Source organism: Pelobates fuscus, chromosome 1 (genome assembly GCF_036172605.1).
Source record: "Pelobates fuscus isolate aPelFus1 chromosome 1, aPelFus1.pri, whole genome shotgun sequence".
Lineage (NCBI taxonomy): Eukaryota > Metazoa > Chordata > Amphibia > Anura > Pelobatidae > Pelobates > Pelobates fuscus.
The window spans coordinates 492,873,563-492,887,107 of NC_086317.1; the positions used below are offsets into that span (position 1 = coordinate 492,873,563).

General features: G+C 42.5%; 1 protein-coding gene across 1 annotated transcript in view; it reads right to left on the reverse strand.

Annotated features, from left to right (window-relative positions):
- Window positions 1-304: 304 nt before the first annotated feature.
- Window positions 305-13,545, reverse strand: part of FHIP1B (FHF complex subunit HOOK interacting protein 1B) — a 76,961-nt gene continuing 63,720 nt past the window's right edge. Inside the window, exons 12-13 of the mRNA XM_063433284.1 lie at window positions 6,994-7,156; window positions 305-3,617 (exon numbers count right to left, since the gene is read on the reverse strand). Of these exons, the coding sequence (XP_063289354.1) occupies window positions 3,322-3,617; window positions 6,994-7,156 (459 nt within the window). The 3' untranslated portion in view covers window positions 305-3,321. The remainder of the gene's footprint in view (window positions 3,618-6,993; window positions 7,157-13,545) is intronic.

The following is a 13,545-nucleotide window of genomic DNA, read 5'->3' on the forward strand; positions in this document are numbered from 1 at the left end:
GGTCCAGGGTGGGTGGAGGACAGAGAGACCCCAACCAAGCTGCGGCGGTTTGTGGGGTTTACGGTCGTTATAGTGTTCCAGTGAAGTGCTTATGGTACTCGCCAGTACTAGGAAGCAGCGATTGACGGAGGTACCCGGTCGGGGTGCCAGGCAGTAGATATAAATACAATAGATATAAACACAATCTAGAAACCCTGGCAGTGGCATTTCCCTGTTAAATAGTGTAGATAACAGGACATCTGATTCTTTGCAATTTGTGTAATTTTTTTATCAAAGGGAAAGAAGAAAACCCAGACACCGGGAATTGTTTGACAATTTTTATTTGCTGTCGGCATTGTTTTCACTCAACATCCTCACAATGATTGGACGAAGCTGCAGACATAGCGCATGGGCTGCACTGAAAATCACTGCACTCCGTAACGCCAGCACCGCGCCGGCAGCCATGATTGTGGAAGGCAACATTGGATTGGAGATTTTCTTATTAAAATCAATTCTTTTGGTGTAGAATTTAGACTATTAGGTCAAAGCCCAATTCCAATGTCAGAGAAAAAAAACTAAATAAAGATTTCAATGTACTGCCAAATAGATAACAAAAAGTCAAAGATTAGGAGACAAAAACCAGGTGGCCTTTGCAATTATTTGTATCCTAGCAGTAGAACGGACCCCAGATCCCCACACTCAAAACAGTAATAGACTCACAGGATTGTAATTAAATTCCCTTTTTCACAATCACGATAAAAGTAATATTTTAATATGCGTGCAGATAAGCAGCAATGCGGAGAGAATCAGAAGATGATTGGTTTTGTTATGTTTAGACGTGGCAATCTGGTCAAATCTCACTTACTACGCAATTTGGCAATTCAGGAAACACAACATAATAAAAATATATAATAAAATAACAGATGTGCAAAAATTTGGGACATGCCCAATAAACATTGTGCGGAATGCCCGCCATTGCACGATTATATATACATAATCTCATATACATCTAAAATGTACAAACATTCAACACACACACAAACAAAAAATACCACAATAACCCTCCTCAACACACAGTTTCCAAAGGTCCTTATATTGGGGGGAATATGAGAGACAATAGAGCAATTGCTTATAATGGCACATTTCCCATAATGAATTATAGCGACCGGTTTAGTGTAATTACAATAAGCAGCAATGTTAAGGTTTTTATAATAATATAGAAAACTGAGATAAGGGTGTTTTGCCTATTCGTATAGCTGCTTTTTCCTCTAAATCCGTATAAATATTCACAGCCAGAACATACACGCTTCCAGCTAAATAAATTAATGCAGAGGAGTAATAAACGTGGAGGCTCAACGTAAGGAGTGTTTTGGTGGGAAAGGGACCCGCCGGAGCCAAATAACGCGAAACATCCTCCAGTACATATACTGCACCCCGATATCGCACACACACACTGCACGGATTTACACAAACTCATATACAGACACAATAAGGATACAATAGCTCTGCTCGACAAGCAAAATACTCGGGATTAAAAGGATAAAAAAAAGATCTAAAACAAGTTCAATGAAAATAGCACAATTCCAAATTAGGGTGAAAATAGCCTCTGAAGGTGTGAGCGCACTCTATTTAATGGCTTTACTGCAAGGCGTTCTATTAGAATTCATTCCGCTGTACAGTACAGGTTTCATTTCAGCTGAGATTACAAGGATTGCATTCTGGATCACTGCCGTTATGGACGATGCTTAGACAAGTCGAAAAGTAAAATATAAAGCATACTACAGAAGTTTAACATAAAATCAGAGTGTCTGCAGAATAAGGAGGTTAATTACATGTATACCAAAAAAACAGCTAAAACCACCTCGCAGACAGGCGACATCTGGCGGTATTTCACGGTGGTCTGTGATTACCTGTGGAGTCTCACTTAATAATGAGTCTGACAGGTTTGGATTAAATGGCATTTGATTCAGATGTAACAAAGTACAATAATAATTATTATAATACACTGCGCTCTAAGTGGACCCACACTTGGTCTATGGCAGCCATATTCAAACACAATGTACATAGAGGTGTTAAGGACTGTGTTTGCAGTTTTTTTTGCTAAAGCTGTGGGGGAAGAGGCGGGGGCTCATGCCTGTGAGCGAGAGCTGGGGATGGCAATGTGTTTTGAAGCGGGGTTTTTTGGCTGTATGTATTACAGCGTGGGGGCTGTATTCGTAAGCGCAGGGGTGTTGTTGGCTGTATGTGGTGGTAGGGGACATTATGCATTACAGCGGGGGGCTACCCATGTAGTCATTTAGTGATGGTAAGTAAATGGCCAGTATTCTCATGTGAACCTCTAATAGGAAAATGGATTGTAGTAAATAAACTACCTTAGCACACTAACAAACACTAAGACACCCAATAGAATACATGGCTGCCTGAGAAATCAAAAGATTTACAAATAAAATGATAAAAGGTCTGAAGGGGAGAGGACAGGGAGGGGTTAAAACCAATTACTCCAGAGGAGGCAGTTCAAAATCATTGGTCATTTCAGCCCTGACGTAATCAGTGGGCTAGGACCACTCTCACCCTAAATTCTGCCAATGGACAAGGACCACACAATTTTACTGGGCAAGCGTCCACTCCGTTTTACTCCTGCTAATTGCCAGTAGATTGTTTTGGGGTCACCCTAGAACCCCAAATGTGTACGCAATGTTTGGACAAGATGTGGTGCAGTATGTGTGAGAGATTCTATATAAATATATATATGTATATATATCTACAAGTACATACAGATATATACATACACAAAAACTGCTTCATCTAGACAATTCAACACATTCCTGCTCAGATAAGTTAAAAACCCACTTATGATCCCACATGGTTCCTCTAATGTCTTAAGAAGGAACCCTGTAAAAAGACCCGGGTGGAGGCAGTGAGTGGGCCAATCAACAAGACATTAAACAGGGGTGCAGAAAGAGGGAGCCCCAGGTATCTGTCCATCATTTAGGGGTTGGACCCCCTAGTTTGAATGGTGGACTCTGGGAACATAAAATCAAATTTCTTTTCCTCACAAAGTCTGAAGGAAAAAAATAAGGATCCAAAATAAGGATCAGTAGTTAACCGACTCCATAAAAATCTAGAAAAGACAACGGACGATAATTGATCCACCTTCCATGGTTAATGGTTTTTCTTAGAAAACCCATGAAAAGTGCTGTCTCCAACAAGTCTGTACATTCCGAAGAACTCAAGTCAATGACTGCCCTCTACAGGGCACCTTTCATCTACAGGAGATACAAGGAATGGCTGGATTCCATTCCCCTGAGTGTGTTTAGGGACCATAGATGGAGAAGGATTGTGTCACTCTTCAGTTTCTGCCAGCAGATATGGGGAGGTGACTGCATGTTCCTGGGCTATGGCTGCCAGTTCTTTCATGAATTCAGTAAATATAACCGAACAGTACACGGCATTCTTCACTCGCAGGGCCTCGTTCTGTTTTTCAGCTGAACTCTTAAATATGGAGGTTCCTGACAGAGCGTGGAGAACTTGCCCATCTCGCACATGCTGAAACGCCATCTGGGCAGCTTGCCGGGCACGTGTGGGGCTGTTGGTGTGACGGAGAATTAATTCCCCTATGGACGGTTTGCGACTTTTTACTGTGGAAACATAAAAAAAGTTCGTTATTGTCAAAAAAAAAAAAAAAAAAAGGCAGAGGCATCGTGATTTAACACAACATTAGGCTTGTCAGTAAAAGCAAAAAATTCAAGAAACCACTGTGGTACTCCGCAGATGTGGCCAAAATAGTAAAAAACAAAAAGTTAGCATTTAGTAATTATAAAAAAAACAAGGTGAGGAAGACAGAATGACCTATAAGATTAGGCAGAAAGAGGCTATAAGCAAGTTATAAGAGCTTCCAAATCACACACAGAAGAGAAAATAGCAGTCAGTAAAAAAAAGGGGGACAAAACTTTTTTTAGATACATAAATGAGAAAAGAAAAGTAAAACAAGGATTAGTTAGATTAAAAACAAAAGAAGGAAGGTATGTAGATGAGGATAAAGGTCTAGCTGACTGCCTCAATGAATATTTTTGTTCGGTATTTACAGATGAAAATGAAGGAAAGGGACCTCCGTTAAAAAAAAGGATAAATGAGTCATTTATTACACGTGACTTTACAGAGGAAGAGGTTCTATTTCAACTGTCAAAAGTAAAGACAAATAAGTCAATGGGACCTGATGGAATACACCCAAAGCTATTAAAGGAGCTTAGTGGTGTACTAGCAAAACCATTAACAGATTTATTTAACCAATCATTGATAACAGGAGTAGTCCCAGAAGATTGGAAGTTAGCGAATGTTGTGCCCATTCACAAGAAAGGTAATAGGGAGGAGTCGGGCAACTATAGGCCAGTAAGCCTTACTTCAGTAGTGGGGAAAGTGATGGAAACCATGTTAAAGGATAGGATTGTTGAACATCTAAAAACACATGGATTTCAAGATCAGCGGCAACATGGGTTTACTTCAGGGAGATCATGCCAAACTAATCTTATTGATTTTTTTGATTGGGTAACTAAAATTATAGATCAGGGTGGTGCAGTAGACATTGCTTACCTAGATTTCAGTAAGGCTTTTGACACTGTTGCACATAAAAGGCTTATCAATAAACTACAATCTTTGAGTTTGGATTCCAATATTGTTGAATGGGTAAGGCAGTGGCTGAGTGACAGGCAACAGAGGGTTGTAGTCAATGGAGTATATTCGAAGCTTGGGCTTGTCACCAGTGGGGTACCTCAGGGATCTGTACTTGGACCCATTCTCTTTAATATTTTTATTAGTGATATTGCAGAAGGTCTTGATGGTAAGGTGTGTCTTTTTGCGGATGATACTAAGATATGTAACAGGGTTGATGTTCCAGGAGGGATAAGCCAAATGGAAAATGATTTAGGTAAACTAGAAAAATGGTCAGAGTTGTGCAACTGACATTTAATGTGGATAAGTGCAAGATAATGCATCTTGGACGTAAAAACCCAAGGGCAGAGTACAGAATATTTGATAGAGTCCTAACCTCAACATCTGAGGAAAGGGATTTAGGGGTGATTATTTCTGAGGACTTAAAGGTAGGCAGACAATGTAATAGAGCAGCAGGAAATGCTAGCAGAATGCTGGGTTGTATAGGGAGAGGTATTAGCAGTAGAAAGAGGGAAGTGCTCATGCCATTGTACAGAACACTGGTGAGACCTCACTTGGAGTACTGTACACAGTACTGGAGACCATATCTTCAGAAGGATATTGATACCTTAGAGAGAGTTCAAAGAAGGGCTACTAAACTGGTTCATGGATTGCAGGATAAAACTTACCAGGAAAGGTTAAAGGATCTTAACATGTATAGCTTGGAGGAAAGACGAGACAGGGGGGATATGATAGAAACATTTAAATACATAAAGGGAATCAACACAGTAAAGGAGGAGACTATATTTAAAAGAAGAAAAACTACCACAACAAGAGGACATAGTCTAAAATTAGAGGGACAAAGGTTTAAAAATAATATCAGGAAGTATTACTTTACTGAGAGGGTAGTGGATGCATGGAATAGCCTTCCAGCTGAAGTGGTAGAGGTTAACACAGTAAAGGAGTTTAAGCATGCGTGGGATAGGCATAAGGCTATCCTAACTATAAGATAATGCCAGGGACTAATGAAAGTATTTAGAAAATTGGGCAGACTAGATGGGCCGAATGGTTCTTTTCTGCCGTCACATTCTATGTTTCTATGTAACATTACATGCAGTCAGTGGGGACTGGGGGTCAGCAGTAAAGGTACACTATAACATTAAATATACAAACATGTGTTCCTAATGCTATAGTTGTCTGCCAACTAGTTAAGGTACACCCCCCTCCCGTGTGAAGGAGAAAGGCGAGTTTACTTATCTTTTGTATCAAAACGGTATAAGGGATAAAGTGCAAAGAAAGTGCAGGACAGCCACTCCCAATAAGGGATCACTTCCAATCCCCAAAAACGTTATACAAATATGTAGACAGTATAGTACAAAGACATATACCAGTGGGGGGCGCCACAATCACAAATCGTGCGTATATTTACCATATATATTGCATGGTGATCATATAAAAAGAGGAATAAAAAACATACATAGTGAAGTATTTAATGACATAAAATATCTAAAACAACAGTAAAAATATACACTCACAAAGAAGGTGGCACAAAGAGACTTATGTCTAGTTGTGCAAAAACGCTAGTCAACCTCTCATGGGTTTAAAAATCCCTGGTAATATAGTTCCAATGTCGATGCCTCTTGAAGTAATCAGCCAGGCAAGGAGATGATGGAGTCTTTTAGGGAGGTGTTGACAGGTATTGACAGGTATCTCTGCTCTGCTCTGTATATTTTTACTGTTGTTTTAGATATTTTAGGTCATTAAATACTTCACTATGTATGTTTTTTATTCCTCTTTTTATATGATCACCATGCAATATATATGGTAAATATACGCACGATTTGTGACTGTGGCGCCCCCCACTGGTAAATGTCTTTGTACTATACTGTCTACATATTTGTATACTTATCTTTTGTCCCTCGTCACAGCTAGCCCACCTATTTGGGCAAGATCACCAATCGTAATGATCTCAGTCAATCCAGTCATCATTCTTGATGATCTCAGCCAATCCAATCACTATGATCTCAGCAAACTGGAAATCTAGAGGACATAGGCAGTCACAGAGTTAAAACTACAGGGGCACCCAAACCACTTCACTGAGACGGGAGATGTGTGTCAGTTGGGGGATGAGGGTAGTCAGCTTTACAGGCAGTATGCGGAAGGGGGGAGAGAATAGGTGTGAGTTTAACAAACATCTCACAAGCAGAGCTTCTGTGAGAACAAGCTTCAAAATGCAGAGGTAAGGGGACAGAGCAGAAAGCAGCCGGTGCTGGTCTGAGTAGGTGCATACTGCCATGTGTCTCTGGTGGAGAGAGGAATCTGTGCTACAGAACCAGATTATTGGAAACGATGGAGATTAGAGATTACCCAGGGTGTCGGACCGGCGCAAGGCAGGAACCGAGCTCTGGCTCTCACACCAGTCCAGCTTCCCTCGAGCAATCAGGTACTTCTTGGCTTTGAAGAGTAAAGTGGGGAAATCATCCTGAGATGCAGCAAAGGCTTCAATTTTATTCTTCACTGAACCAAGAACCTGTAAGAAGAAGGGAGAGTCAAGCATGGAGGACATCAACTAAAATAAGCAATTGGAGAAGAGTTTTGGAATTAGAGGTGACTAATAACCCAATGTTCACTCTGGGCGAGATCAGGTGTGGAGACAAGAGAAACATGCAGAAAGACAACCATCACAGCAACATTTATGGCAAACTGGCCAGACAGAAGACCATCCTCATTGCAAAACACATGCAAGCACACTTGGCACCTAAAGGACTCTCAGAATGTGAGAAACTACTTTCTATGGTCGTTAAACTGTAGCTAGACAGACTCACGCATACATGAAGTTTTTGCAATAATTAAAGGGTTACTCCATGCACCATGAGTGCGAATGGTGTGTGGAGTCTGTATGTGCAGCTTTTCAGTTTCCAGCTGTGGCATTATTATTAGCCAGCTCCGAATTTTGATTAGGCAGCCCAGAGGGGAAAAGCAGCTCTATGGAGAGGTCTAATGTCAATACTGTGCATATTAGGCATCTGTCCTCCCCTCCATCCGCTGTCCTCTCTCTCTGCAAGTGTTGCAGGGAGAACTTGGCTCTATAAATGCTTTATATATGGGGGAGCATTCCATTAAGGGTTACTCTGACAATGTATTATTTGCTGGAGTAACCCTTTAACTCAGGACTGTGAAACAGTCTGCGGATTCCACAAATATGGCGTGTGGCAATAGAAAGCAGTAATGCCAGTGTAGAATTTGGGAGTGACTGAGCTCCATCGGGTCGGCTGTGGGACTCAGGAGGGCTCTTACATTAGGGGCACAGGTTGGTCCCTGTGGCGGATCGGGCGCCAATCACAGTGTTAGTTTCTCCCTCGACCGGCAGGAGGAAGTTAATTCAGGTCAGACAGTATTTCTCCCAGCTTGCTGAAAGCCATGCGGTGAGGCAGGAGCAGGCACATACAGACTCCCATCAGCCATGGCCAGCCAGCTCCCACGGGACCCCAGGGAAGCCACCCTTCTGTACACAAAAGTTAAAGAAACAAGGTGATTAATTGCTACTTATATGTGTGTGCCTGCATGGGTGTATATTTGTAAATGCGTATCTGTGTCAGTGTGTGGGTATATCTGTATATGTACATATATGTGTGTGTGTGTGTATGTAAAAGTGTTATTGAATAGCTGGGTGTTGTGTATTTGAGTGTGTGTGGCAATGGATACATCCCTGCATTCAAATGCCAACACTGTCTGTGATTGCAGGGGTGTATTTGTTTGAAAAAAAACTGAACACAAACACATGCCTACATTCAAATACCAACAATGCACAAACACACACACACACACACACAAACACTACATACAAATACACCCCTGCATACAAACACTACATACAAATACATCCATGCATACTGACACTACACCCCCTACAAATACACCCCTGCATACAAACACAAACACTACATACAAATACACACAGATGCACCCCCTACATACAAACAAACCCCTGCATACAAATACACCCCCTACATACAAATACACCCCTGCATACAAATACACCCCTGCATACTGACACTACACCCCCTACATACAAATACACCCCTGCATACTGACACTACACCCCCTACATACAAATACACCCCTACATACAAATACACCCCTGCATACCGACACTACACCCCTGCATACCGACACTACACCCCCTACATACAAATACACCCCTGCATACTGACACTACACCCCCTACATACAAATACACCCCTACATACAAATACACCCCTGCATACTGACACTACACCCCCTACATACAAATACACCCCTGCATACTGACACTACACCCCCTACATACAAATACACCCATGCATACCGAAACTACACCCCCTACATACAAACACAAATGCTACATACAAATACACACATGAATACAAACACTACATACAGATACACCCCCCTACATACAAACAAACACACCCCTGCATACAAACACTTTAAGCAGACATACCCCTGCATTCAAATGCCAACACTGTCTTTGAATGCAGGGGTGTATTTGTTTAACAAAAAAAAACAGTATACAAACACATCACTACATTCAAATACCAACAATCTGCACGCACACACACACCACTACATTAAAACACCAAAACTACATACAAATACACCCATACATACAAATACTACATACAAATACACCCATGCATACAAACACAAACACTACAAGCAAACACAAACACTACAAGCAAACACAAACACTACAAGCAAACACAAACACTACAAGCAAACACAAACACTACAAGCAAACATACTCCTGCATTAAAATGTCAACACTACAGACAATTATTGTTGGAAAAAATTAATAAATTCCATTTATGGCATTAGATGAAGGTGTTTGGGCACACTTTATTTCCTGTTTTTTCATTGTTATATAGAATTGATTTTCTCACCCTCTCCTGGGTGGTATATTTTATTCCTCATTCTCGGGTCCTCTACCAGAGGCCTGGGAGTTTGAGGGTTCTGCGCAGTATCTTAGCTGTTCCTAGAACTGCACTCTTCTGGACAGCGATATCAGATGTCCCACCTGAAATCTGCTGAAGCCATTTCCCCCAACTTGGGAGTCACAGCCCCGAGTGTTCCTATCACAACTGGGACTACTACTGCCTTCACTTTCCACATCCTTTCTAGCTCTTCTTTCAGTACTTGGTATTTGACTATCTTCTCTTGTTCCTTCTTCCTAAAGTTATAGTCACTGGGTATTGCCACATCCACCACAACTGCTGCCTTCCATTCCTGGTCAGTTTAGATCTGAAAATCTCACATGATCTTGGCCCTATATACAAGAATACATAAAAAGGTGCACTTGTAGGTCCTCTTAGTAACACTTGTGGCAATGATTTGTGGACCCAGGACATACTTGAAAACGAGAGAAATCTCAATGTATCTTTCCTGGTAAAATATTTTATAAATAAAAATAAATAACATTTCTAATACCATCTGTACTTATTCAACGTTTTGACCCAATTGGGTCTTTCTCAAGAATATTGAATATTATATTATTTATAAAGTGTCAACAAGTTCAGTAGGGCTGTACAATGGGTGGACTAACAGACAAGTAATTTTAACCAGACGAGTTGGACAGGAACAGAGAGGTTGAGCACTGTAGCGGAGCCCAAGCCCTAGCAAGGACTCTCCTCCGCTGGGTACTCCAAGATATACTCAGGAATAGGCAACACAATCCAATGGAAAAGCCAAACACAGTAAAATAATCCAGGAATCTACCACCTCATACCCAGCAACTGGACAACACTCAGCTCTGGGGGTATAACTGCTTTTTACTGTCACATACATGGCTTTTACACCAAAAAAAAACTAGTCTATAGCGCTTACGAAATGGTGGCCACCCAGGAGAGCATTCATTAATTGTTTCCCTTTCGGTTTCACACTTAAGTGATTGGCGCTAACATTGTAACGGGGTAAAGGGGTTGTCCTTGTTCGGGAGACTAATGGATTCTGTTCGTATGAAGTTTCCTGAACGGCCAAAGAAGAACCACATGAAATAACAGGGGGGAAGATATGGACAGCCAATTTAGGGAAATAAAAGTAACTTGCACATGTCCATTCCGCTACACTGTTCCCCTGTAACCACAAGCCGGCATACACGGTCTGATCCTCTAGGGATCGGCTTGGGGATGGCCGGGTGTGCGCACGGATCATTTTTCCAATTCTGTGTCTCAACAACCAGTCAGCATTTCCATTTTCTTTCCCGGGCCGGTAAGGTATAGTGAAGTCAAAAGGCTGCGGCGCTAAACTCCAGCGCAGCAGCCCAACGTTGTTTTCCACCACCCGGTTTAACCAGACCAACAGGTTGTGATCCGTGAGCAAAGAGAAGGGCTGTCCGTATAAATAAGGTTGCAACTTTTACAGTGCCCACACCACGACCACGCATTCCTTCTTGAGGTAACAACTTGCGACTGATGTAAGCCACGGGATGTCCCTCCGCCATCGGGCCCGACTTGGCTCAGTACTGCTCCCAATCGAAACAATGAAGTGTCTGTATGGACGAGAAAGCGTTTAGTTAGATTGGCGGCGGCCAAGACAGGGGCATTTACAAGTGCTTGTTTTAACTGTTGGAATGCCTGCTCACACTCCAGGGACCAGACTACTTGGCAAGGAAGATTCTTACGGGTCGGTAAGGGGTTTGGCCAGGACGCTATAATTGGGCACAAACTTCCTATAGTACCCTGCCGTTCCTAGGAAAGCCAACACCTGCGTCTTCGTCCTTGCGGTTGGCCACTGCCTTAATCTTACCTCCTTCCCTGCCGAGGATGTTGGCGGTTATCTGCGTCCGCCTCAAGGGGGTGCGCTTTATGCAGAACTTCCCAGTGCTCTACGGCTGGTGCAGAGGCGGCATATTGGGCTGGAGGCTCTGCCTGATAGTGGGCTGCGGTTCTGGTGGGTGGAGGCCCCGGGCAGATCCATGGCCCCCGGTCTCGGGGCAATCCCTGCGCATATGCCCCATCTTTCCAAATATTTATCCACTCGCCTTGCGGCTTCTGTGGTAGCAGTGGGGTCTCTCATCCACTCCTGTATATCTGGAGCCAACCCATTAAAAAAACTGCTCCAGTAGCACCAACTTTAACAAGTCCTCCATGGTGCTTGCTTTGTGGGCTTTCACCCACCCCAGGGCTGCCTGGTGTAATAGTCAGGCCCGTTCGGCATTTTAATCTTTACTGGCTTTTTTCAGTTCTCTGAGCTGCCTGCGGTATGCCTCTGGTGTGATGGCATACCTGGAGAGTATCACTTCCTTTACCCAGCCATAATCCCTAATTTCATCTTCTGGAAGAGTGCGGTAAGCTTCCGCTGCTCTTCCTGACAGTCTGCTCACCAACAGGGGGACCCAGTCATCAACATCAATTTTGTGTAGGGGACATTTTCTTTCAAAATCCTGGAGGAATGCATCAATATCTTTCTCTGCCTCTACATAGTTTTTAAATGCATTATAGGGTATTTTGGCCTTACCCTCTTTTACCACTGTCACTGGTTGGGTTCTTTTGGGAGTTTGTTGATCCATTTGCCTGAGCACGAACTCCTGGACCTCCGACATGGTTCGTGAAATAATGTCTATAGACTGGTTTTCCCCATAAAAGGACAACCAAAACTGTAACTCCCTTTGGAACTCTGATGGTTCTAGTTTGTGTCCTGAACCGCTCCGTTCGGGAGCCGAACCAATTCGATATTCCGCAATCACTTCAGCAACGAGGGTAGCATTTTTCTTGCTGCTCGCCGATATCCCTGTTGCCTCTCCATCCACGGTCCATCTGGCATGGCTAAATCCACTGGTACTTGTTCCTCTGTGAGCTCTGGATCCCACCGCTGCCAACCAATGTAGCGGAGCCCTAGTCCTAGCAAGGACTCTCCTCCGCTGGGCACTCCAAGATATACTCAGGAACAAGCAACACAATCCAACGGAACAGCCAAACACAGTAAGATAATCCAGGAATCTCCAACCCAGCAACAGGACGACACTCCACTCTGGGGGTATAACTGCTTTTTATTGTCACATACACAGCTGTTATGCCATCTCCCATGCAAGGGGTTTCACAGGCAGAAAATGCAAGGGTTCCCAGGAAATGTTGCGCCTGAGAGATAGTTACCTCTGTAAACTCCTCTAATTTAGTTATCTCTCAAGCACAAAAAATTCCCCAAAATTTCCCATACCCCAAAAGTCCCCCAACCATACTCAGGAACCCCACAAAAAGTACATTCCCTGATAGCCCCGATTTAAGTGACCAACATATCCAAGAATCATTTAGGGGTGATTATTTCTGATCACTTAAAGGTAGGCAGACAATGTAATAGAGCAGCAAGAAATGCTAGCAGAATGCTTGGTTGTATAGGGAGAGGTATTAGCAGTAGAAAGAGGGGAGTGCTCATGCCATTGTACAGAACACTAACTTGGAGTATTGTACGCAGTACTGGAGACCGTATCTTCAGAAGGATATTGATACCTTAGAGAGAGTTCAGAGAAGGACTATTAAACTGGTTCATGGATTGCAGGATAAAACTTACCAGGAAAGGTTAAAGGATCTTAACATGTATAGTTTGGAGGAAAGACGAGACAGGGGGGATATGATAGAAACATTTAAATACATAAAGGGAATCAACACAGTAAAGGAGGTGACTATATTTAAAAGAAGAAAAACTACCACAACAAGAGGACATAGTCTTAAATTAGAGGGACAAAGGTTTAAAATTAATATCAGGAAGTATTACTTTACTGAGTGGGTAGTGGATGCATGGAATAGCCTTCCAGCTGAAGTGGTAGAGGTTAACACAGTAAAGGAGTTTAAGCATGCGTGGGATAGGCATAAGCCTATTCTAACTATAAGATAAGGCCAGGGACTAATGAAAGTATTTAGAAAATTGGGCAGACTAGATGTGCCG